This window comes from Papaver somniferum, unplaced genomic scaffold (genome assembly GCF_003573695.1).
Source record: "Papaver somniferum cultivar HN1 unplaced genomic scaffold, ASM357369v1 unplaced-scaffold_128, whole genome shotgun sequence".
In the NCBI taxonomy this organism is placed as follows: Eukaryota; Viridiplantae; Streptophyta; class Magnoliopsida; order Ranunculales; family Papaveraceae; genus Papaver; species Papaver somniferum.
Genome location: NW_020621936.1, coordinates 7,935,536 through 7,959,431, shown reverse-complemented (window position 1 = coordinate 7,959,431; position 23,896 = coordinate 7,935,536). Strand labels below are relative to the sequence as shown.

Below are 23,896 nucleotides of genomic sequence, written 5' to 3'. Positions count from 1 at the left end.
ATGGTAGCGAAACAAGATATTGTGGAATCACAAACGATGAGACGAAGATGTTTGTGACTATTTTTCATCTTGCCTATCGGAGATTAAATCTCGAGCAAATCTTAGAGAAGATAGTACTCAATCGCGATAGAAAACACCAAGATCAGAACACGCAACTACAAAGAAAATAGTTGGGTCTGGATTCACAATCCCAATGAAGTCTTCAGTTCGTTAACCTACAGGGTTTCGTGAAAAACCTAAGGTAAAGGATAATCGACTCTAGTCGCAACTAGTATCACACATGAGGTGTGGGGATTAGGTTTCCCAGTTGCTAGAGTTCTCCTTTATATAGTCTTCAAATCAGGGTTTGCGATAAATGTTACCTTGGTAAAAAAGTATTCAATATTCACCGTTAGATGAAAACCTGATTAGACTCAAGCTAATATCTTTCAACCGTTAGATCGAACTTAGCTTGTTACACACAAATGGAAAGTGGATTCATTTAGATATGAGTAGCGGTACCTAAACGTGTGCACTTTGTTGGCTCAACAATAGTTAACCGAAGTTAGCCATATGAACACTTTCATATCAACCATATTCATCTTAACCATAACTAGTTCAAATGACTCAAATGAAACTAGTTATAGAGTTGTTCAATTGTTTATATTCTCATAGAAGTATACAAGACACAATTGAAGCAAAATCAATTTTGATTTACATGAATGAATTCATGAACATTTATAGCCACGGTTTGCAAAAGATTGCATTCCTTATTATATAAATAAATGTATTAGTTCATGAACAAACCGATTTTAGAACATAACCCGCTCAAGTATGCAAATGGGTCCGCATACCTAAGTAGCCGGACTTAGTTTGGGTTCGCCAATATGAGAACGGGTACGCATACCTTCCAAACTCAGCAGAAATTCCCGTACCTGAACCTCACGCCAGTATGAGTACAAGGTTCCCGGACTTTCACTAAACCAACCAGTACGCATACGGGTATGCATACTATGGTTCCCGGACTTGGATTACATATATGCAAGTACGCATACTATGCTTTATCCAATCATAGTTAAGTGTTCTAAACTCCATTTCAATCATTGAAACATTCTCGGAAGACAGGAATAGATGTCTCACACAAACTATTAGCTTCAAAGAAATTTTCAAGTGATCGAATGATCAATACGAAACATTCCGAGTCTACATCAAATGACTGTCTCACACAAATCATGTAAGATGTTACCAGGCGATTTTCACATGATCATATTTTGACTTTCGTCAAGAATATAAGATGAACTTGGTTAAAGCGAAAGCTTACCAACATATATTTCGAGAAATGTGTAAGCGAGTTAAACTCATCTCGAAATATCAAATGTGTATAATTGAAGTCTATATAGCTATACGACTTTTGTCTCAAATAGGAGATAGAGTAGATAGACTTTTGGGTGATATATGAGTTCAAGTCTCCACATACCTTTTGTTGATGAACTTTCACAAGCTCTCCTTAGTAGTTATTCGTCTTCATTCGATGAACACTGTGAAGTCTAATGCTCAACTACAATTTCTATCTTAATCCGAGACTTAGCTATAAGTAGACTAGACATCAAGACTTATAGTTTTGGAAACTAAACTTGACAACAAGCTTGTGATAGCAACGCTTGCGAGTTCGACGAGCAGTGCTCTAACATAAATAAAAAATGTGCAAAATTATTAAAAAAAAAATAGAACAAAACAAGGAACAAAAAATGACATATTTTCATATGTCCTATACATATAAAAAATTATCACCATTGAGTTTTCCATCAGAAAAAGTATTCTATTATATTAGTTAGTAAAAAGATAAAGAAAATAAAATTGGTCGAAAATATTTTGTTATAAGATAATTTTTTTTCTACATTAGTAAATGAAAATGCTCTAAAAATAAATCAATGAGATTAGTCTCTATAAATATCTCGTGAAAGTCACCGAGGATTTTTCAAAATCTTCAGAAATCCTAATTTGCTATCCCCTGTACGATGATGTTCTTTCTAAATGATTCGTATACTGTTTAATAACCATAACCATAACCATTTTATTGGAGTAATGCCGAATCAACCCTCCTTTAACCATATTCCGAAAACCTGTATATTATTCTGATGGTTCCCCAAGCGTCCATTAACCATGGTACATTGAACTAACGACTCATGTGGAATTTAGGAAGATGAATGAAACATATGCCACCTAACAAAAACCTTCGAGTTTATAAGAATTACCCTTTTGTGTGCATATCTGTAGCATTTCTTTGCTTATCTAGAAACTGAAGCAAAGAAAAGTTTGAGCCGTAAAATTATTTATGTAAATAACTACTTTGAATTGAGAAGGTATTGAAAGAAAATTTTGATTCTTAGTGAAAAAGTGGGGGTACAACAACCACACCCAATATTTCCCTTAGCAATCTGTATGGACAAACTCCAATATACTTTCTAGAGAATAAACTAGACAGTCAGACTGAATCTAGATAAAAAGTATATCAAAGAGTTTATATCTCAATCTCTCGATTTGATATATACTCAAGCAAATAGAAATCTGCGAGTCTTTATCAAATACTAGAGAGATAACTTGGATGGTACCAAAGACCAATATCCAAGTGTCAATCAATTTAAATCAACAACCTAAAGGTCGGATATTCTAATTGATTGAACAACGCACAACCTGTGATATTTCAATTATATAACAAAATATAATGCGGAAAAGAAATAACACATACACCAGAATTTTGTTAACGAGGAAACCGCAAATGCAGAAAAACCCCGGGATCTAGTCCAGATTGAACATACACTGTATTAATCCGCTACAGACACTAGCCTACTCCAAACTAACTTCGGTATGGACCGTAGTTGAACCCCAATCAATCTCACACTGATCCAAGGTACAGTTATGCTCCTATGCCTCTGATCCCAGCAGGATGCTACGTACTTGATTCCCTTAGCTGATCTCACCCACAACTAAGAGTTTCTACGACCCAAAGTCGAAGACTTTAATAAAAAAATCTGTATCACACAGAAAAGTCTAGGGTAATAGATAAATACGTATCCCACGAACATACCTATGAGTTTTATTCCGTCTTTTGATAAATCAAGGTGAACAAGAACCAATTGATAAACCTGACTTATATTCCCGAAGAACAACCTAGTATTATCAATCACCTCACAATAATCCTAATCGACGCAGCGAAAAAGATATTGTGGGATCACAAACGATGAGATGAAGTGTTTGTGATTACTTTTCTATCTTGCTTATCGGAGATATAAATCTCGAGCCAATTATTACAATCGTACTCGTAACGATAGAAGATGCAAGATCAGATCACACAAATACAAGAAAAATAGTATCGGTCTGGCTTCACAATCCCAATGAAGTCTTTAAGTCATTAACCTGGTTTTAGAAGAAGAAACCAAATGTTAAAGGAGAATCGACTCTAGTTATGCGACTAGTATCACACGTAAGGTGTGGGGATTAGGTTTCCCAGTTTCTAGAGTTCTCCTTTATATAGTCTTTCAAATCAGGTTTTGCAATCAATGTTAGCTTGGTAACAAAGCATTCAATATTCACCGTTAGATGAAAACCTGATTAGATTCAAGCTAATATTTCTCAACCATTGGATCGGAGACTTAGCTTGTTACACATAAACGAAATGTCCAATTTTGGGTTTACGAACCGTTCCCAAACATTAACATTTGTTGGTTCAACAATATGATCACTTTCATATCCACCATATTCTTCTTCACCATAACTAGTTCAAATGACTCAAATGAACTAGATAAAGAGTTGTTCAATTGCTTAGATCTTATATAACTACACAAGACACAATCGAAGAAAAAACGGTTTGATTCACTCGAATCGGTTCATGAACTTTATAGCCATGGTTTGAAAAAGCATTCCTTAGTTTATATAAACATGAGTTCAAGAACAACCGTTTTTAGATATAACCTGATCAAGTTCGCGGACTGGGTTCGCGGACTTAAGCTCACGTAAGGAGTTCACAAACTCCAGCAGAAATTCTCGGGTCGAGAACTTCTGCCAGTTCGCAGACTTGGCTCACGCCACATTCCGATTCTCTTGATCAACAAAGTTCGCAAACTTTGGTTCAAGGAATAAGGACTTATAGTATATGTGTTTCCACAACAATGCTTATATCATACCAATGGTTATGTAATCTAAACTCTCATTTCAATCATTGAAACATTCTCAGAGGACGTTATGTAGCCGTTATTCACAGACCATTTTTCGTCAGAGCAATTTTCAAAGTGATTGAAACATAACATGACATTCTTCATTAAGTAAAGATGAATTTGGATAAAGCGAAAGCTTACCAACACATATTTCGATAAATATATAGGCGAGTTAAACTCGGCTCGGAATATCAAATGTGTATAATGAAAGTCTATACATCAGCACGACTTTTGTCTCAAGAGTAGGAGATAGAGTAGATAAACTTTTGAGTGACAGATAAGTTCAATTCTCCACATACCTTTTAGTCGATGAAGATCCACCAGTTCCTTGAGTAGTCCTTCGTCTTGTATGATGATTCCCATAGAGTCTTGAGCTCAACTACACTTTCTATCCTAGTCCGAGACCTTTAGCTATGTAGACTAGAAATCAAGACTTATAGTTTTGATCACTAACATTGACAAACATGCTTGAGATAGAAACACATGCGAGTTCGACCGAGCAATGCTCTAACACTTAGGTCTTGAATTTTGATGTTTATCAGTCCGGAATAGGATGCAATGAAATTGCGGGTTTTAGTTAGAATTGTTTATATGCATCACATGTTCTTGCGTTTATATGTATTATAATTTACAAGTTTTGAAACGGAATAAAAAGAAGCAATTCACAATTTTTCGTTCAGGAGGCAGGTGCATCGCACGTGCTGTTTCACTATTTTAGTTGCAAGCGCATGTTTATATCCACGGGTCCTCTCTCTTCGATTATTTTTTTGGAAGGCTGTTGAGAATACTATTCTTGCTAGGATTGTTTTACACTCAAATAATATCCACGGATGCATATGGCTTTTGTTATGTGCCGTTACATGATGAGTACGTGTACGTGCTTATTTTGTGTCCCCGTATAATTCCTGCAACACTGGCAGTCTTCCAAAAGATGGTAAAGGTTCTATTACCAGAAAGCAAACACTAGCAGTCTTCTAAAAGATTAGACGCTTGGTATCTCTCCTTTCTGCATCCTAATGCTGGGTTGGTTTCTTTTTTGGCTTATTGATCCAGTGTCTCGTATTCTTGAGGACTCTCGGTGTTTGTTTGCCGCTTGACCTAAACCGGTGCAGCTACGATGTGGTCGGGCCACATACTCAAATAAAGTCTAAAACAATTTTATTACACAATTATTTAACTAATTTTTTTTTGTTAACTTCCTACATTTTCTCAAAAGGTAAATTTTTTTGCGGGAATTTGGAGGGGGCAGGCTTTTATTTTATATACGTGTCAAAAAAGAAAAAAAAAGTATCCATATACTTTGAGGATGTGGCCCGACCACATCGTAACCGGGGCAGACCTAAACTGGCCCGACCACATCCCCCACCCCACCCAATTTGTGTCCTAATTTTTACTTCTAGGGTTTCGTAATGTTGTCCGGAATGATCTTTTATTCAACATGTTTACTTACTTACATATATGTTCTTATCGATTGATTTCTATCTCATAATTGATATACATCCATGATCCATCACAGAATGATGTCAACCTTTGATTTGTGCTTTATATATGTTTTTTCCTCACTGTTTAAAGATACTTCCAAAATTAATTTAAATTCGTTGTGTCCGAAATGGAGAGTGATACAAGGTGTTACAACTTGAGCTTATAAAAAAGAATTAACCAGGATTATATATGTGTGTATGAGTATGCTTATTATGTGCTTCTTTTGGTTTTAGTTGTTACATCCATACTGATCGCTGGTTCTTGTTAAGTTTGCATGAATGCTAGAGTGCAAGTAACTACGCACCCAACACTTCATATTAGAACATATCCAATGCAAGGAGTAAATGTCTTAAATTAGTATGACACCTAGAATTTAAGACTTTTTACACCAAAATTTTATCTCCAATGCAAGGATGGGGGTCATAGAAAAAGATGACATAGCTTATTGGGGGTAAAGGAGAAAGTGGAAATAAGACTTTCATCATGATCCTGGGTCTCAAGTCTACATCATCTTTTGTCTCTTAATTTAAATAAAAAGTGTAAGATAGTACCTTGGAGATTGGAGATGAAATTCAGGTAGAGAGTGTTATTTTTTTTTTGTCATGTAATGAATGACCCAAAATCAAAAGGTATAAATAACACCTCCACGTAGGATGACCTTAACCTATAACATTGGAGATGCTCTTATAGTTTGCAGTATATGTTTTCCTGTTCTTGTTTTTTGCGAATCACAAATGACGTCTTGTGTTTATCTCTCATCGCATATCTAGAAAGTGGTCAAGTTCTTCATTATGTAGTAGTGGTTTTAGTTGTACGAGGATTGATTATTGAACCAACTTGCATAACCCCCCACCCCCCCACCCCCATTCTTGGGTCGCACATATGTGATAGAACATGATGTTTATTTTTTGCAGTGTTAATACCGAGGAATAATCTTTTCTTTCTCTTCTGTTTCCAGACACAGATTTAGTTTTACATCTCTTTTCAATGGGGTTACCTAAATGCCCGCTTCTCGCTAGTGATTATGAACTTGCCAAAGAAAAAGCCTGCCAGGAGTATAAGAACTATGACTGCATTACGGAAGAGATGCACATGTATATACAGGAAGAGATGCTCAAGGTTAATCAGGCAAGATTTTTTGATCAATTACACAAAGTAACTTCCCGGAGGTTATTGGAAGAGGGTCAGTCTAAGGATACAGATAGTCATGGCAAAAAGACTGGGACAGTACATGTATCAAAGCGTGGGAGAAAAAAGTGTGGGAGAAACTATTTTGAGAACCAACTGATAATGGATAAAAAGTCCAAGGTTATAGAGTTAGCTGGCGTCACAATATTTCCCAAGGTAGGTGGCCAAAATGGATAGACCATTGTTGGCACCCTTCAATTTCATGTAAACGGGTTTATATATGCAACCTCCAGTCCCAACTTCAATGTTTCTTTTCTGTACAAGGATGTAAAGAAAATTTTCTTCCTAGCTGAAGACGGGAAGGAGATGCCACCTCTCTTGTGCTTCCACTTGGGTCGCCCCATTAAGGTGGGGACAGAAAAGAGAGAGAATCACTTGGGTTGCCCCATGAAGGTAACAGAAAAGAGACAACATATCCAATTCCGATTGGTGTCGACCCTTGTGGGAAAGGGGAGATCTGATGATGATTCTAATAAGATTGAGAAAGAGGAGCAAAGCCGTATCGAGGATTTAAAGAACTTTTTCTTCGAAGTTGAACTTAAATGGAGTTGTATACTTATACACGATTATCCATTTGAGGAGCTAGATGAGACGTATGAATTTCATGGGATTGGTCCCTCCAAGGCATGGTCCGTCTTCGGCCTGACATCATTTTCGCTAGTTGGGATTGTGGATACACCTTTCTTTGTTGTCCGCCTACGCGATATTGAGATTCTTAACCTGGCGAAACTTGAACTTGAGAAAATTTATATGACTGTCGTTTATAAGGACTTCAAGCTTGATCCGCTTCAAATCAATTCAATTCCCTTGCACTCGCTCAGTGGCATAAAAAAGTGGCTTGACTATAGGAACGTGACATATTATGTGAACACTCAAGAACAAGAACTCTGGGGCCCCAGAATGAAAGAGATAGCGAATTCTCCTAGGAAGTTCATAGATCGGGGTGGATGGATGGCTTTTGGTCTTGAGGATGTTGATACATTATAATACTACAACCGCCACAAAGTATTCGAAGAGTGTGATTCAGATGAAGAAGTTAGCGACTACTACTACCACTAGGAAGGATCCAAAGTAGTAGTGAATGGATCAGATATATAGAAGAATAGGAAAGCAAGATAGTGGTGGAGTGAGAGGAGCAGTGAATCAGATATATAAGAAAATGTGAGTAAAGCAGGAGAAAGGTCGAGTTTAGACAAAGATTGAGTCCAATTTATTGGAAGTACTGCAATCGTGCATTGGTGTTCATTAGTTATGTTTCACTGGAAACAACCCTGAAAAAGGTTCAACGATCCTTGTGCAGATTACTGCTATTATTCGCCAAATGGTAACTATGGTGCTCTCTGATTCTCAATGATTCGTATAACTGCCTGTTGGGTGCAATAATCAAAAACAAGGAAAAATCAAATAAGCAAAAGTTATTGATACTTAGCTCCTTTATAATGAAAGTGATCGATTTGATGAAATGAATGAGCTCCCCATATCCCCGCAACAGCAACAAGGCAAAACTTTGGAAAAAACAGAGTGAGTCACGTGTTCAACACGTTGCCCTTAAGACATTAGCGCCCAACTACACTCAAGAGTGATGGTATAGCCCTCACAGGATGGATATCTCCAGGATAAAACACCCTAATATACCTACTACTAGCATATGTAGTAGATGCTCAACTTGAGCTTGGCAATTCCGAAAAAACCATAAAGGAAAATCTCGAACGCTTGAGAAAACAATATAAAATATTTTTTTACCTTGGGGGTCCCTCTAAATATAGAGCAACCCCTTTCCCATAGATTTTACAAAAGTAGTGAATTTGTTTATATAATTGACAATTACAACTTAAGAAGAAAAACTCCCCGATGTGGGACTAAAAGGTTTATATAGTTTCTTAAAACTACTAAAAATTGGAAACTCCACAATGTGGGACTAAAAAGTTTCATTCACAAAAGAAAACAATAAATTATAATTTTTTATTAAAACTTTAAAAAATTATTTTTTTTATTAATCGTTTTCCAACAATCCCCCACATGAATGAAAACTCAATAAAACATGAAAACACAGATAGATATTGGTAAATCAACATCCCAACCTCACGATCCAAACAGACTGATCGTGCAAGTGTTGAAATCATACTAATCATTTCTACGTCCTCTCCCTCACACAAAAGTGTATTGACCCTAGGGTCATACTATAGATTGCATAAATCATAATAATATTGAGAGCTTTCATCTTTAGTTCTCACATGGTGAGACTATAGGTATATTTCACCAAAGTGAAAAAGCATGAACTAGTGAACCCTTAGTGACCTTTAGGTCCTAAGTTCCAGTAATACCAAAACCATCAAAACGAAAATCACATAAAAAGCGCAGTAAATACCATTTTAGGCAGAGGTGTCCATGAGGTCTTGAACCTTTGCTTAGTGAGATATTACCGGAATTACTTTCTAGAGACAGTGAACTATGTCTTGAACTGCTAGTATTTGATGTAATTCGCGATAACAACCATGGGTGATATCTCCAAGATTGCTGCCAAGCTCGTGCCGTTTTGTCCAATTTGGCCCTGGACATATCCTGTTTCTCAGAATGCTCTAGAGAATCAAAGCTCATATTCTCATAGGAAGCGGCCCACTTCCTCATTCAGATAGGTGAGTTTCCATAAAGAGTGTTACTGCTACACCCCACTTCAATCTTAAATTGAAACTATAGAACTCATTAAGACTTCTTAAAAATAACCCTTCACATGGAGTCACACTATCACGTCTACACCATAGGGAAGGGACAGAGAATAAAATTCTCTGATAGTGTTTACCTTTACCCACCACAAATTAGTTGTCTCATTCGAAAACTTGATCTTGGGATCTCCAGTCAGCAAGGTTGAGTATCCTTCATGGAAGTTTAATTTATGAGCTTAAGCCCCTTCCCCCTCGATGCATTTCTAACTATCTCTTGGGATAAACCTTTCGTCAAAGATTGCGCGATATTCTCCTTAGACTTTATCCAATCAATGAAAATAATGCCGATTGAGATTAGTTACTTTCAGCTTTAGCTATTATAGCTTGGCTAACACAACGTATAGATATAGCTGGCACAGGCCTATGCCAGAGAGGAATGTCTTCTAAAAAGCATCTTAGGCACTCGGCACCCTCTCGTGCTTTATCTAACTCAATACTCTCAGATTCCATAATGAATTGAGCAATATATGTTTGTTTGTAAATCTTCCAAAAATAAACCCTGATGCTAGAGTGAAACATATCCACTCGTAGACTTAGACTCCTTTGAGTCAACTATCCAGTTTACGTCACAAAGTCCCTCAAGGACAACAAGATACCTTTGATAAATCAAATAAAAGGTAATAGAGTATTTTAGGTACCATAATACTCTACTCAGTGCATCTGAATGCTATTGCTCTGGACTACAATTATATGTACTTAACTTACTCACAATATAGGCAATGTCTGGACTCTTACAGTTCATTAAATTCATCAGACATCCTATAACTCCTGAGTATTCAAGTTAAGATACTCTACTACTCTTTTTTCTTGAGTCTACATGAACAATCGTACGGAGTACAAGCAGGCTTACAATCACACTGATTGTATCTCTTAAGAACAAATTCAAAATATGAGAATCACAAAGACTACATATGTTAGATTATTTTCTAATCCTCATCCCTAAGATTACATCAACAGGGCCTAAGTCTTTCAAGTCAACGTTCTCATTCAGCGCATGTTTTTAGTGGAATTAATCACATCTATGTTTGTATCAAGTATAAGCATATCATCAACATACAAGCATACAATCACACAGGCATCCTTAACAAGTTACTTGTAAATATACTTGTCAGATTCATTAACTTAAATCCACTACACATTATCATATGATCAAATTTTCCATGTCACTGTTTACGTGCTTATTTTATAAACCATACAAAATTTTGTTCAACTTACAAACTTTGTCATCATAACCTTTCACTATAAAGTCCTCAGGTTGGTCTATGTAAATTTCTTTATCTAATTCACGATTTTAGAAAAGTTGTCTTAACATCCATCTGATGTATCTCTAATTTGTGTATGACAACAATAACAATTAGCATCTCAACGGAAGTAAATCTCGTCACATGTGAATAAGAATCAAGGAAATATACACCTTCTTTAGTTTATAGCCTTTAGCTACCAACTTAGCCTAATATTTTTCTACAGTTCCATATACCTAATGTTTCCTCTTACAGACTCATTTACATCTCATGGTCTTATTCTCTGGAGGTAAACTATAAACCTCCCAAGTCAGGTTCCGACGGACTGAGTCCATTTCGCTAAATGAAGCTTCTTACCAGAATGGGGTTTCAGTAGATATCAAGGCTTCTTTACAAGTCCAGGGCTTAGACTAAGCTAGGCATGTTATGAAGTCGGCTTCATAAGAAGTCTCAAGTCTAATTGTTTTACTTCTCTTAGGCTCAACCTTAACTTTATCTTCCTTTAAGATAAGTTCTGACTATTTGAAAATAAATCTAGGGGATCAACAACACATCTCTAATGAGGTACAGGTTTAAGAATAAACATGTTCAAAGAACTCAACATCCCTAGGTTATGTAATAGTATTCACAACAAAGTCAGAAAAATCACACCAAAGTATGAAAAATTAGAACACACAACCAAAAATCTATATGTAGAAGTATACTCAGCATACCTTATATGAAGACACAATCAACATTTTTGGTTTCTATCTAGTTCTTTTAGGAAGAGGAATGAAATCTTAGTCAAACACCCCCACACTTTGACATATTCATAAGAAGGTCATCTACCTTTCCATAAATCATATGGAGTTTCATCTGATCCTTGGTACTATATTCAGGATATACTAGTTAAGAGGACTGCCTCCTCCCACAAGACCGCATAATCCTGAACTAATCAACATGGCAATTATATCTCCTTAAGGATACAATTATTATGTTCAAGGCTTCTAATTGGTTTTCAACTTCAAGTTTATACATCTTAAGGCTTCTAAGGCATCATCCTTATCCCTAAGCAAGTATACAAGATAGTACCTCGTACAATCATCTAGGAAGTTATAAACCATCTTTTACCATAGTGGTTTTGGGTTGAACTCATGTCAACTAGGCCTAACTGAATTAATTCTAAGGATTAAATTACTATGAACATTTGTGCTAAAAGTTTATGCATCATTTCACTTTTGTGTTCAAGATCCAAACTAAATTTGGGTACGAAGCCTATGCTAGGCAGTTTATGCATTGACTTATAATTTTACGGTTCCAAGTCTACCATGCAAAACATTCAAAGACACACAAAAGAAAGCACAAGAATCAACTATGTTCACTTCATCAGATTTTCCTTTAAACTTATATAGACCCTAAGTCCTATAATGTTGCCTAAAAAATCAATACCCTTAGTTATAACAAGTTTTCCACATTTAATTAAGATCTTCAATCTTTTACCATCTTCAAGAGAACAAGATACAAGATTTTTCATATGCTCGGAACATGAAAACTTCATTCAGTGTGAGAATATTACAGATATGAGCTTATGCTCGACCTTTCCCTTTTATGCAACCTCTGTCGCAGATGAGTTACTCAGATAGAGTTTCTCGACATCCCTTATCCTCTGATAAGAGGTGAAAGGTCTTGTTTCAACAAACATACTTAGTGGCTCTAGAGTCCACCCACCAGTCTCTCATATTGGTTATTAAAATAACTTCCGACATCATGTCAATGAACTCGTTCTAAATTGTTTCAACTAAATTAGCATTAACTTTCTACTAATTAAGGTTTTATGTTGTCTACACTTTACTGCCGTATGGCCAGGAATTTTACAAACATAACAATCACCCTTAATTAAAGTAATGCTGGATTCAGTTTTACGAAACATACCTTTATTATAAAGACTATGCTTAGAGTTGTGTTTGATGTTCTCGCCTTTTTCAGCTTTGGAAGACTTGTGTTCATCCACATGCGCCTGGTAGCCATGTTCCTTTTCAATTTCATGTCACAAACTTCGTTTATACTCTGACCACGGACACGGTAATTTCCCAATCACCTAATACACCATATCTCACAAACCTTAGTTCAGATAAAATATGAGTTTTGAAGATAATATCTAGATTTATAAACTTCGTTTGAACCACCATATCAAAAACCTCATGGTTACCCCATAAAAACTACTTTAGTTAACAACAAAGTTCTGCCCATCAAAATTTTTCAGGAACGTTTCTCAGTTTTGTAAAATATCAAAAAAATACTTTTACAACTCCAAAAATTCTGAAATTTTACGTGGGTAACTATCAGGATGTCTACTACGTTGTGTCAAAAGGGTTCATCGAAATTCCTTCTATGTTAAGAGATAAACTCGAAACTCTACAGCTGGCCAAAAATTCGTTTTTGTTTTTCACTCCACAATTAACATCCATGATTCACAAACCAACCAACCATTTTTTATTATTACAAATACTAATGTCTTAAGATTGTTGGGTGCAATAATCAAAAACAAGGAAAAATCAAATAAGCAAAAGTTATTGATACTTAGCTCATTTATAATGGAAGTGATCGATTTGATGAAACGAATGAGCTCCCCATATCTCCGCAACAGCAACAAGGCAAAACTTTGGAAAAAAAAGAGTGAGTCACGTGTTCAACACGTTGCCATTAAGACATTAGCACCCGTCTACACTCAAGAGTGATGCTATAGCCCTAACAAGATGGAGATAAAACACCATAATACACCTACTACTAGCATATGTAGTAGATGCTCAACTTGAGCTTGACAACTCCGAAAAAACCATAAAGGAAAATCTCGAACGCTTGAGAAAACAATATAAAATATTTTTTCCCTTGGGGGTCCCTCTAAATATAGAGCAACCCCTTTCCCATAGATTTTACAAAAGTAGTGAATTTGTTTATATAATTGACAAATACAACTTAAGAAGAAAAACTCCCCGATGTGGGACTAAAAGGTTTATATAGTTTCTTAAAACTACTAAAAATTAGAAACTCCACAATGTGGGACTAAAAAGTTTCATTCACAAAAGAAAAATAAATTATAATTTTTTATTAAAATTTTAAAAAATTATTTTTTTTATTAATCGGAAGCCTATTATTATTCGGAAGGATCCCCAAGCGTCCAGTAACTATCATACATATGGAACTAACGGCTCATGTGGAACTTGGGAAAATGCTTCAAACCCATAAAGTGATAAAACAATTCAACAGAAAAAGGATAAAAGTTTTGGCATCCAGTTCTCAATCTCAAACGCTTTTATTCGTGGGGAATAAAGTGTATATATATTCTGCTTCAACTCACCACCATTTCAATTATCCTCACCTAGTTCTTAAACTCAGGCATCCTGCAGCAACTAATAAGCAATATAAACCCACTATTACTGCTGCTACTACCAACATTGAGAAAATGGCAGGTGGAAGACAAATATGCAATGGATGTGGGATACAACTAGCCGTACCTCCATCAGCTCAAACCATTCGGTGCTCAATCTGTCAAACCGTTACGTCAGTACAGTCAATCAGTTACTCATATGTTCAAACCACTACTAATCATGACCCGGTACGTCAGGCCACACGTTGGTTCAAAGGCGTGCTTAACAATGTTTCGAATACAATTGATTCAGTAGTCGCTTCTTCCATTAACAATTCGGGTTCAACTCGTCCCTCTACTTACTCATATTATCTTCCTATTCAGCGGCCACTTGCTTTTCCACCAGTGCATGGTAGAAAGAGGGCGCTTCTAATTGGTATATCTTACCGGTCTAAGAGGTATGAGCTCAAGGGAAGTGTCAACGACGTTAACTGCATGAAATTTCTTTTGATTGAGAAATTAGGATATCCAAAGGATTCAATACTGGTTCTAACAGGTATCTTGAACAGATTACTTATTCTTTAAAGTTCTTCGTGTTTTCAAGAAATTGATAGTTATGATGATATGTACATCTTTGGATAAGCATGAGTTAGATGATATTGTGAGCTGTGAGCCCCCTGTATGTGTCCGGTACTCTGCTGGAACTGTGTGTGATATAAGAACTAAATATTGTGGTGAAAGTATGTTTACTGACCCATGATAATTGGTGAACTTATGCTTGAAAATGATTACTTACAGACGATGAGCGTGAATGGATTCCTACAAAGCGAAATATTCAACGGGCACTTCAGTGGCTTATGGAAGGATGCAAGTCGGGGGACTCTTTGGTGTTCCATTATTCAGGTCATGGTGCTCAACAACCTAATCGTAATGGAGATGAAGTTGATGGTTTTGATGAAACCATTTGTCCTCTAGATTATGAGAAAGAAGGGATGATTCTCGACGACGAGATAAATGCTACTATAGTTAGGCCTCTCCCTAAGGGTGCAACACTGCATGCGATCATCGATGCTTGCCATAGCGGAACGGTCCTTGATCTACCTTACTTTTGCAGGATGAACCAGTAAAGATCTTCCTTTAATTTGTTATATAGAAGACATTTAACAAATTCTGCCATCACATAACTCAACCTATTTGCAAACGTTTTTTAAATGCAGTGTGACATAGTTTCTTACTCATTTATATTACTGAATGGGGTTGCACAGGAATGGATACTATACTTGGGAGGATCACAGTCCTCCATCCGGTGCATATAAAGGAACAAGCGGCGGGTTGGCTTTATGTTTCAGTGCTTGTGATGATCATCAAACCTCTGCAGATACTTCTGTAAGTAAATATGTTTATCTAGCCCAACCCAGACAAGTTCTACAAACAATATTTTTCTTGCCCTCAAACTTCGTTGTTTAATCAACTGCTTCGCGAACCTATTTAGAATCGAGGATCTAGATGAGATTTATTTTAAGCATCTCCCAATAAACTTGCAGATAAGAAATTGCAAGGATTAAGCAGCCTAGTTTTAAACAGTTGTTCCTATTGAATTCGCAGGCTCTTGCTGGTAATGCGATGACTGGTGCCATGACATTTAGTTTCATACAAGCTGTTCAGAGCGCACCGGGACTTACATATGGTGCTCTGCATCTCGCTATGAGAACTGCTATACGCGAGGCTAAAACTGGGATACGTTTTAACGGCCCAATTACATCTGTTTTAAGGAAAATGTTCCACATTGGATTGTCACAGGTGCTTTTCTCTCTAGATCTCCTATTTCAATTTAAAATGTATTTTTTTTTGGTACACAAATTATGCTTGCGAAAAGGATTAATAAAGCTAATTTCGTTTTGTTTTACCTTGTGTCGATTTGCAGGAACCTCAATTGTCGGCTTCTGAGAAGTTTGACATTTACAGCAAGCGAGTTGTTCTATAGTCGAAGATAATAATCTACAACCTTGCAAGTTTTCTTAAAAAGACATTATAAATTTATGAAAAGCCTGTAATCGGCGTTTATGACTAATTAGTATTTCTGTCTGTTTCTTAACTAACTTGCCATTGTGATGGTTGTAATTTTGTCTGAGCCTGTTTCTGTATTTACCCTGCAAAACCCACAACTAACATGACCAATCCAGCACAGTGGCATCTTTATAAAGCTATAAGTGCATCTCACTTGTCATTTACCGGCGACTTGGCAGTTTAAAACCTGAGTCGAAGTTTTATCCCACTTTTCCGTTGGTTTCACTTGTGAGACTTTATACTTGAATGTTTCACGTTTAGCAGCCCAACATGACATTAGTTCAGAAAATGCTAGATCAAAAGTCCTTATCAAACTTGTCGATTGAAGGGGGCGGTAAAAGGGTAATGGATAATCTGAGTGCAAAGAAAATCACAGCTGCAGTTAGCAACTTTCTGAGGTACCAATTCATCCGATAGAACTGGAAACAACTCTGCTGAAGCAAACTTGGGTAACACCAGTAGTTACATTTTCCTTGTTTGTCTAACATAAATTGCAAGGAACTTCGTTTATGCAACATAGCTAACTTAACGGGGGTGCCGGTATATTAGAGTGTGTCAAAATTCATATAAAACAACCTCAAACATGTTTTATTGTGCTTTGCATTGATTTTGGTACGTTCTTTTTTTTTATCAGCACTAACGTGTTTCTGGATCATTAGAGCATCCACAGTGGGCGAGTATAACCAAAAATTTGGGATGAGATCGTGACGCAGTGGGACGGAGTAAAGATCAAATCCCAGCCAAAGATCAAATTCCAGACCATATTTGGTCGCGACCAAATACCAAATCCTAATATAGTCGGGCGTAAATTTAAAGTACGCTTGTTGCTGGGCGTAAATTTAAAGTACGCTTGTTAACGGGCGGAGATTTAAATTACGCCCGATGAAAATTCAAATTAAAAAAAAAAAAAAAAATGAGGCGTAAACTTAAAGTACGCCTGTTGACAGGCGTAAACTTAAAGTCCGCCTGGTGATTGATTGGGCGGACATTTGAGATACGCCCGATGAAATTTTTTTGGGACGGATCTTTAAATTACGCGCGACCAAATTTTAATTGCCACCGTTACGTGACAACACGGACACCACTGCAGTTGTTCTTAGACAACTCTAGCGCACCTTTGTGTGACACCGGTGACCGGTCACTACACTTTCTTTGCTTAGTCTGTTGCTGTTTAGCTGCCACTAGTAGGGCTATAAATTGTAGATGTTTCTATTGAACTTATATCCTATGATGAACCATGATATTTTGTCTGGTGGCATGAGAACAAAAACAATCCTAGTGCCCCTAGTCTCTTTTATGCATTTAGACATTCTACATCTCTACTGGAGTGGGTAGATAAGCATGTGGAGAATCTCATCAAAACTAAAGATAGCCATTGGAGAATACTTTAAATAAAATCAAGTAGAGACAAATTAGTCCCCATCACCAAGCACTACTAGGTTTTCCCTTTTCCAACAAACGTATCTCTCTCTACTTCCACAAGTTTAATGATTATAAATTGCAAAAGATAAGAACTTCTTCTCATATTAAATGGTCAACACTATATTGGGGCAAGGCAACCTTACTGTGTGTGTACCACCCCAGAATTTCTAGGGCTCATAAACTAAATGGGTTGTCTTTTAATGGCATTTCATAATTAAACTGAAAATGAAGGGCATTTTAAAAGCAGCCAACTAACTCTGTAGTCTGTACCTTATTGGCAAGGAAAACGCGGTACAAGGGAATTTATGACTGTACAAGTAGAAACGGGTGAGTTATCATACTTCCTGAAAGGAATACAACATCCTTACATCTGAACCGTCAAATGTTCCGCCATCTGTTAATCTGACAGTAATAATTACATTTTTTTAACCTCGGGATGACTAAAACAGTTTTTATCTGTATTTTTATATATCCAATAATTGATGGGTACAAAAACCTTCTTCTTCTTCTTCCTTTTCTACTCGAGTGAGACAGACAGTAGTGTTTTTTACTCTTGTTCCAGACACACGTATAAGTAGAAATCCTTCTTTCTCCAGAATCAGAATGAAAAATAATAAACAACAACCTTTTCTTACTCCGAAGCAGATCTCTTAATAGAGGTGAATTTTCGTTCATTCTTTTTCAATTTTTGGTTATGTTAATTGTAGTTTTGCTCTTCATTTTATGGATGTTGAACTGAACTTATTAATTTTTGCTAAAATTGTCTCTGGGTTTTGTTTTAATTCTATAATTAGTAAAGTTGGTAAAAGTTTTTTGTGGTTTGTTAGTTTTTATGAATTTTGAAAGTTATTGTTAGGTTTAATTTGGGGTCTTTTTGTGTGTTGTTTTGGATGCCTTGTATTGGCGTACTTAATTTCTCTGTGGAAATGATTGATTGGTTTAGGAGGAATTGATTCCATCGGTTAGGTAGGTACACGATACAGACTTTCTAAGAGTAAGATTTTCTGATTAACCAATAACTTAAAGAAAGCTCTAGAAGAAGCTTGTGCGGTCCTTAGCTCATCCGATAGGTCACACAACTAGCTTGACTCTAGTGTTTAGATGTTAAAAACATTCAAGTGCTGGGGAGGAAATAACATAAACCTGTTTAGAGTGAAATTTTAAAATCGGAGAAGAATAGGTTCATCTGTAGTATGATTGAATCGATAAGCAGTATGGTGGTCCTTATACAAGGAATGTGAGGAAAAGGGGGTTATGGTTTGGTGTGGGGTTGTCACTTGTCAGTTAGCTTTCTGGGTTCGTTCTGCTATAGATGCTTCACTAAGTAGTGGAGAATTACCCGCACAATTTAGTTTTAGAAGCATGTAATTGATTTATTTTGGTCGCATTAAGACGAGTTATTGTCGTCCTGTGCTTCAATATTTAGATAGGCAAAGAAATGCCACAGGCATGCACACAAAAGGGTAATTATAAACTCGTAGTTCTTTGTTAGATGGCATATGTTTTATTCATCGTGTGACCCTCATTTTTTCAGATATGGCATTTGGTCAAGAAAACTTTGGGTGTTCCGTGTAATCACTTGGAACAATGCTATTAAAGATGGGATTGGTCTATGGGCTTCTGCTTTTAATTTGCCTGGATTCCTTCGTGACATCTGATTATCAAGGTATGTCGTGTCATTAATAGACTTTCTTAATGGTGCATGAGTACCGAGTGATAATGTTGTAGGTTAACAGTCACTTCTTCTACAGTCCAGCAAAATATTTGTTATACAGGTGCACATACCTGATTATGCTTCAGTGTTAGGGAATCAATACCTTATTAGTTGTCAAGCGTTTCGAACTATGCTTGTTAAGCTTCAATTGTTTCGTATCTACAAGCATCTAGTTTTTCATGAGTAGAAGTATTACGTTTTACACTTTTTAGGCTTGACGATGGTGTGTGTTCACATATTAGATTAACTGTTCTTTCAATTTATTCCTGAAATAGACAATGAGCCACAACCATCTTTAGATGGGAACTATGGCTGGTCCAAGCTCATGTGGATGGTGAAACCACAGAACCATGAGTTTCTGTTCCAATAACTGCTTGCAACCAACACAAAAGAAAAATAAATGAACTTTCTTTTAATTGATAAATGAACTGTTTGACTAACCCTGAGTTTTGAATCAGGGGATGCATTGTATGCTCTGAGGGCATCGTTGAATGCTTCTTCCACTCAGCTCTCAGATTGGAACCCAAACCAAGTTAACCCATGCACCTGGTCCAATATAATTTGTGACAATAGCTACAATGTCATTTCTGTGTAAGTTATTGGGCGGTGACTGGATGCATTACAGCTCTCCGTATTGTATAAATTTGTATGCTTATATATTGAGTATATACCGATTTGCAGAACACTATCAGCCATGGGATTCTCTGGATTTCTGTCCCCTAGAATTGGTGGGCTGAAGACCCTTTCCTCGCTGTAAGTTTTAAGGAATTATATCACTTGAAGCAAAGCTTGACCGCATTGTATCTTCCTGGAGACTCTATTTTACCATTCTTTCTTACTCAGTAGATCGTTTTCATTATATAAATTCTTCTAGTTATATTTTTTGAATATATCTTCTTATTCAGCTGACACTCATCAGATGAATTCATCATACAGCACATTACAAGGTAATAGGATAACTGGTGAGATACCGGAAGAGTTCGGTAACCTATCAAGCCTGGTAAGCTTGGATTTGGAAAATAACCAATTAACTGGTCAAATTCCGTCTTCTCTTGGCAATCTTAAAAAGTTACAGTTCTTGTAAGTTGTTCTGTCTGCACCTGTCCTATCAGCACATTTTGGGACTTGGGAGTTGTATTTTTATTCTCACACGATTTGTTTTTTCTCTTAATTGGAGCAGGATGTTGAATCAAAACAAACTTCAAGGAAGTATTCCAGAATCCATTGCGAATCTCCCAAACTTGATTGATCTGTATGTTGTTATGGGTGTACTTTCTAAGTCCCAAAAGTTTAATGGTTTTGCAAGCTTTGTTAATTTAAATGTTTGACAATTCAATGGTATTTCATTTACAGGAGAGTAGCTTCCAATAATCTGAGTGGTCAAATACCTGATAATTTATTTCAAGTTGCAAAATATAAGTATGTCATTATCCTTTTTCAGCCATTTACTTATTTATTCCAGCAGTGCGTGCGCATATATGAAATAATTTTTGTTGCTCAATTACCATCAAATGTTCACAAAGGTGTAGCGTCTTCTGGAACAAATTTACTTAATAGGATTCATTATTTCAGTTTTTCAGGAAATGACTTAAATTGTGGCGTAAGTTTTCTGCATCCTTGTGCTTCTAATAATAATAATCCAGGTAAATTATGCTTAATCAATTTATATTTGTGTTTGATGTTTATTCAGGAGTGCTTAGGTTTACTTTCACTGATATACGTATGCCAACAACTTATTTTCATTTCTTTACAGTTGCCCATCAATCAAAGCTTGGGATTCTAATCGGAAGTGTGGGAGGTATAATTGTAATTTTACTTCTGGGGGGTCTTTTATTTTTCATCTGGAAGGGAAAGCAGAAAGGTTATAAACGTGATGTCTTTGTAGACGTTGCAGGTTTGTATTGCTTAATTGTTAGTTTCTGTGTCGTAAGAAATAACAAGAAACGATGCCAGCTCCTATTTTCTAACTGATTTATGGTGCTCAATGTAATTTGGTGTTCAGGTGAAGATGACCGTCGAATCGCTTTTGGGCAGCTGAAAAGATTCTCATGGCGAGAACTACAACTGGCTACTGATGATTTTAGTGAGAAAAATGTTCTTGGTCAAGGAGGTTTTGGGAAGGTATATAAAGGAGTTCTTGGAGATAATACAAAAATTGCTGTAAAGCGATTGACTGATTATGAAAGTCCAGGAGGAGAGCAAGCTTTCCTTCGTGAAGTTGAGATGATAAGTGTAGCAGTGCACAAGAACCTATTAAGACTGATTGGTTTCTGTACTACCCCATCAGAAAGGCTTTTGGTGTATCCTTTTATGCAAAACCTAAGTGTTGCCTATCGTCTTAGAGGTGATAATTCCTTTACTCTAGCATTTCAGTATAGTTTTAGTGTAAGATATTCTTATGCAGTTCTATCTTATTTCTTGTGGCGAGGTAATTTGTGTACATTATAGAAATTTGTTATTTACCTTTTTGCAGAGATTAAACCTGGTGATGAAGTTCTAGATTGGCCATCAAGAAAGCGAGTGGCATTAGGAACCGCTCGTGGATTAGAATATCTTCATGAACATTGCAATCCTAAGATTATTCATCGTGATGTAAAAGCTGCCAATGTACTACTTGATGAGGACTTTGAAGCTGTTGTTGGTGACTTTGGCTTGGCAAAATTGGTGGATGTAAGAAAGACTAACGTCACAACTCAAGTTCGTGGGACTATGGGCCATATTGCACCTGAATATCTGTCCACTGGGAAGTCATCTGAAAGGACTGATGTTTTTGGCTATGGAATTATGCTCTTAGAACTTGTAACTGGACAACGAGCAATTGACTTTTCTCGTTTAGAGGAAGAAGATGATGTTTTGTTACTTGACCATGTAAGATTACTTATCTCGCTAATTTGGAATCGTTTCATTTTAACTTCTTGTGCCTCATTTAATTTGTGAAATCCTTCTAGTTATACTGTGTTATCTCCTTCTCTAATTCTGAAGCATTTATTTGTTCTGCTTTTATAGGTAAAGAAACTCCAAAGAGAGAAACGGTTAAGTGCCATTGTTGACCGTAACTTGTGTAGAAATTATGTCAGTGAAGAAGTTGAAATGATGATTCAAGTAGCATTGCTTTGTACCCAAGGATCGCCAGAGGAACGACCTACGATGTCAGAAGTAGTTCGAATGCTGGAAGGTGAGGGCTTAGCTGAAAGGTGGGAAGAATGGCAACAAGTGGAGGTTAATCGTCAAGAGGAGTACGATAGATTTCAAAGAAGATTTGATTTGGGAGAAGATTCAATATATAACCAAGATGCAATAGAGCTATCTGGTGGAAGATGAGAGGTACTCCATTTTGACATTTCGATTGATAGTCTAGTCTTCCATGTGTAAATCTCTATTTTGGGCATGTAATCCCAGAGGTTTTCAAGTTAAAAAAAAAGCTTGATCTCATCCCAGTGAAAGAGGGCTTTGTTATACGGAACTCTAGGTTTCTGTGCTTCTTTTTTGCACCCCACAATTGTAATCATAATTTTCTTGTAGTAAAAATTTACCTATAATTTTTGTCAACAACTTTTTTTGTTTTTTTTTTGTTTGTAAATAAGGCATTGCATAAGAAACTAAGACTCGGAAAGAGTCGAGGTTACAAAAGAAGTAGAGCCATTTAATATGGGGCTTGAGGAGCTTCCAATATTAGATTTATTTACAAAGAGTTGTTTCCTACAACATGTAGGAGGGATTATATCCCATTCAATAAAATGGTTTACAGTTTTAGGGAATTTGGCAATGTTATCTGCTACTTGATTTCCTAATCTAGGAACAAAGACAAAACCCAAAAAATTGGTACAAAGATGAGTTAATCTATGGGCCTCCTGCATATACGCTCTTTTACCCTCTAAGAAATGTCAGCTGTCTTTCCATTGATAAAGTTAAAAATGCTTTCACAATCTCCTTCAATACTAAAACTGCTGATCTGCTTTTCCATGGCCCAGGTAGCTGTTTGCCAGACTCCTATAGCTTCTGCTTCTTGTGGGTCGAGACCTGCTGCGAGTCCTGCTTTTCCTCCTTCACAATCTCATGTTTCATTTCTCAATATAAAAGCATAAGTAGATGAAACAGAATTAGAAATCCAGGTAGCATCAACATTAAACTTCAAGTTTCCAGTACTTGGAGCTTTCCATGTAGATTTGTGTTTCTTTTTCTGCTTAATTTTAGAAGCAATTCTTTTTTCTTTTTTTTTTTGTGGACCAGAACTCAATATGACGTGTGATTTCTAAGTTTAGAACAATACTATCCTTGGTCTTTTTTTCAAAAACTCTGTCACATCTTTCCTTCCAAATGAACCACATTTTTGTGAGTAGGGTTTCTATAGAAATATCCTTCATGGGATTAGTCATCCAGGTCTTGCAAAGCTCTAACAATGTTTTGGATTGATCTATGTTTAAAGAAACAAGGTTAGGAGCAGAATTCCAAATAGAGACAGCATAAGGACAGTGGAATAGTAGATGTTGTGTAGTTTCAATATCATTGTTGCACATAGT

At 36.4% G+C, this 23,896-nt stretch overlaps 2 protein-coding genes across 7 annotated transcripts; both read left to right on the top strand.

The window, feature by feature from the left end:
- The first annotated feature begins 14,190 nt into the window (after nt 1-14,190).
- On the top strand, nt 14,191-16,294 carry LOC113331995 (metacaspase-1-like). 2 transcript variants are annotated; one of them, XM_026578650.1, is made up of 6 exons: nt 14,191-14,422; nt 14,558-14,729; nt 14,972-15,296; nt 15,439-15,559; nt 15,779-15,973; nt 16,098-16,294. In XM_026578650.1, exons 1-6 carry the CDS (start codon nt 14,270-14,272, stop codon nt 16,155-16,157), a joined length of 1,026 nt encoding a protein of 341 aa, XP_026434435.1. In that variant the 5' UTR covers nt 14,191-14,269; the 3' UTR covers nt 16,158-16,294. The 2 variants fall into 2 exon arrangements, with proteins under 2 accessions (XP_026434435.1, XP_026434434.1); XM_026578649.1 differs by having other exon boundaries at nt 14,191-14,729.
- A 1,870-nt stretch (nt 16,295-18,164) lies between these two features.
- On the top strand, nt 18,165-22,942 carry LOC113331993 (LRR receptor kinase SERK2-like). 5 transcript variants are annotated; one of them, XM_026578644.1, is made up of 12 exons: nt 18,165-18,321; nt 19,197-19,328; nt 19,835-19,967; nt 20,058-20,129; nt 20,313-20,456; nt 20,557-20,628; nt 20,730-20,795; nt 20,949-21,019; nt 21,130-21,270; nt 21,379-21,720; nt 21,850-22,244; nt 22,383-22,942. In XM_026578644.1, exons 2-12 carry the CDS (start codon nt 19,250-19,252, stop codon nt 22,695-22,697), a joined length of 1,830 nt encoding a protein of 609 aa, XP_026434429.1. In that variant the 5' UTR covers nt 18,165-18,321; nt 19,197-19,249; the 3' UTR covers nt 22,698-22,942. The 5 variants fall into 5 exon arrangements, with proteins under 5 accessions (XP_026434429.1, XP_026434433.1, XP_026434432.1 ...); XM_026578648.1 differs by having other exon boundaries at nt 20,282-20,456; XM_026578646.1 differs by lacking the exon at nt 18,165-18,321 and adding an exon at nt 18,940-18,958.
- Nucleotides 22,943-23,896: the final 954 nt, after the last annotated feature.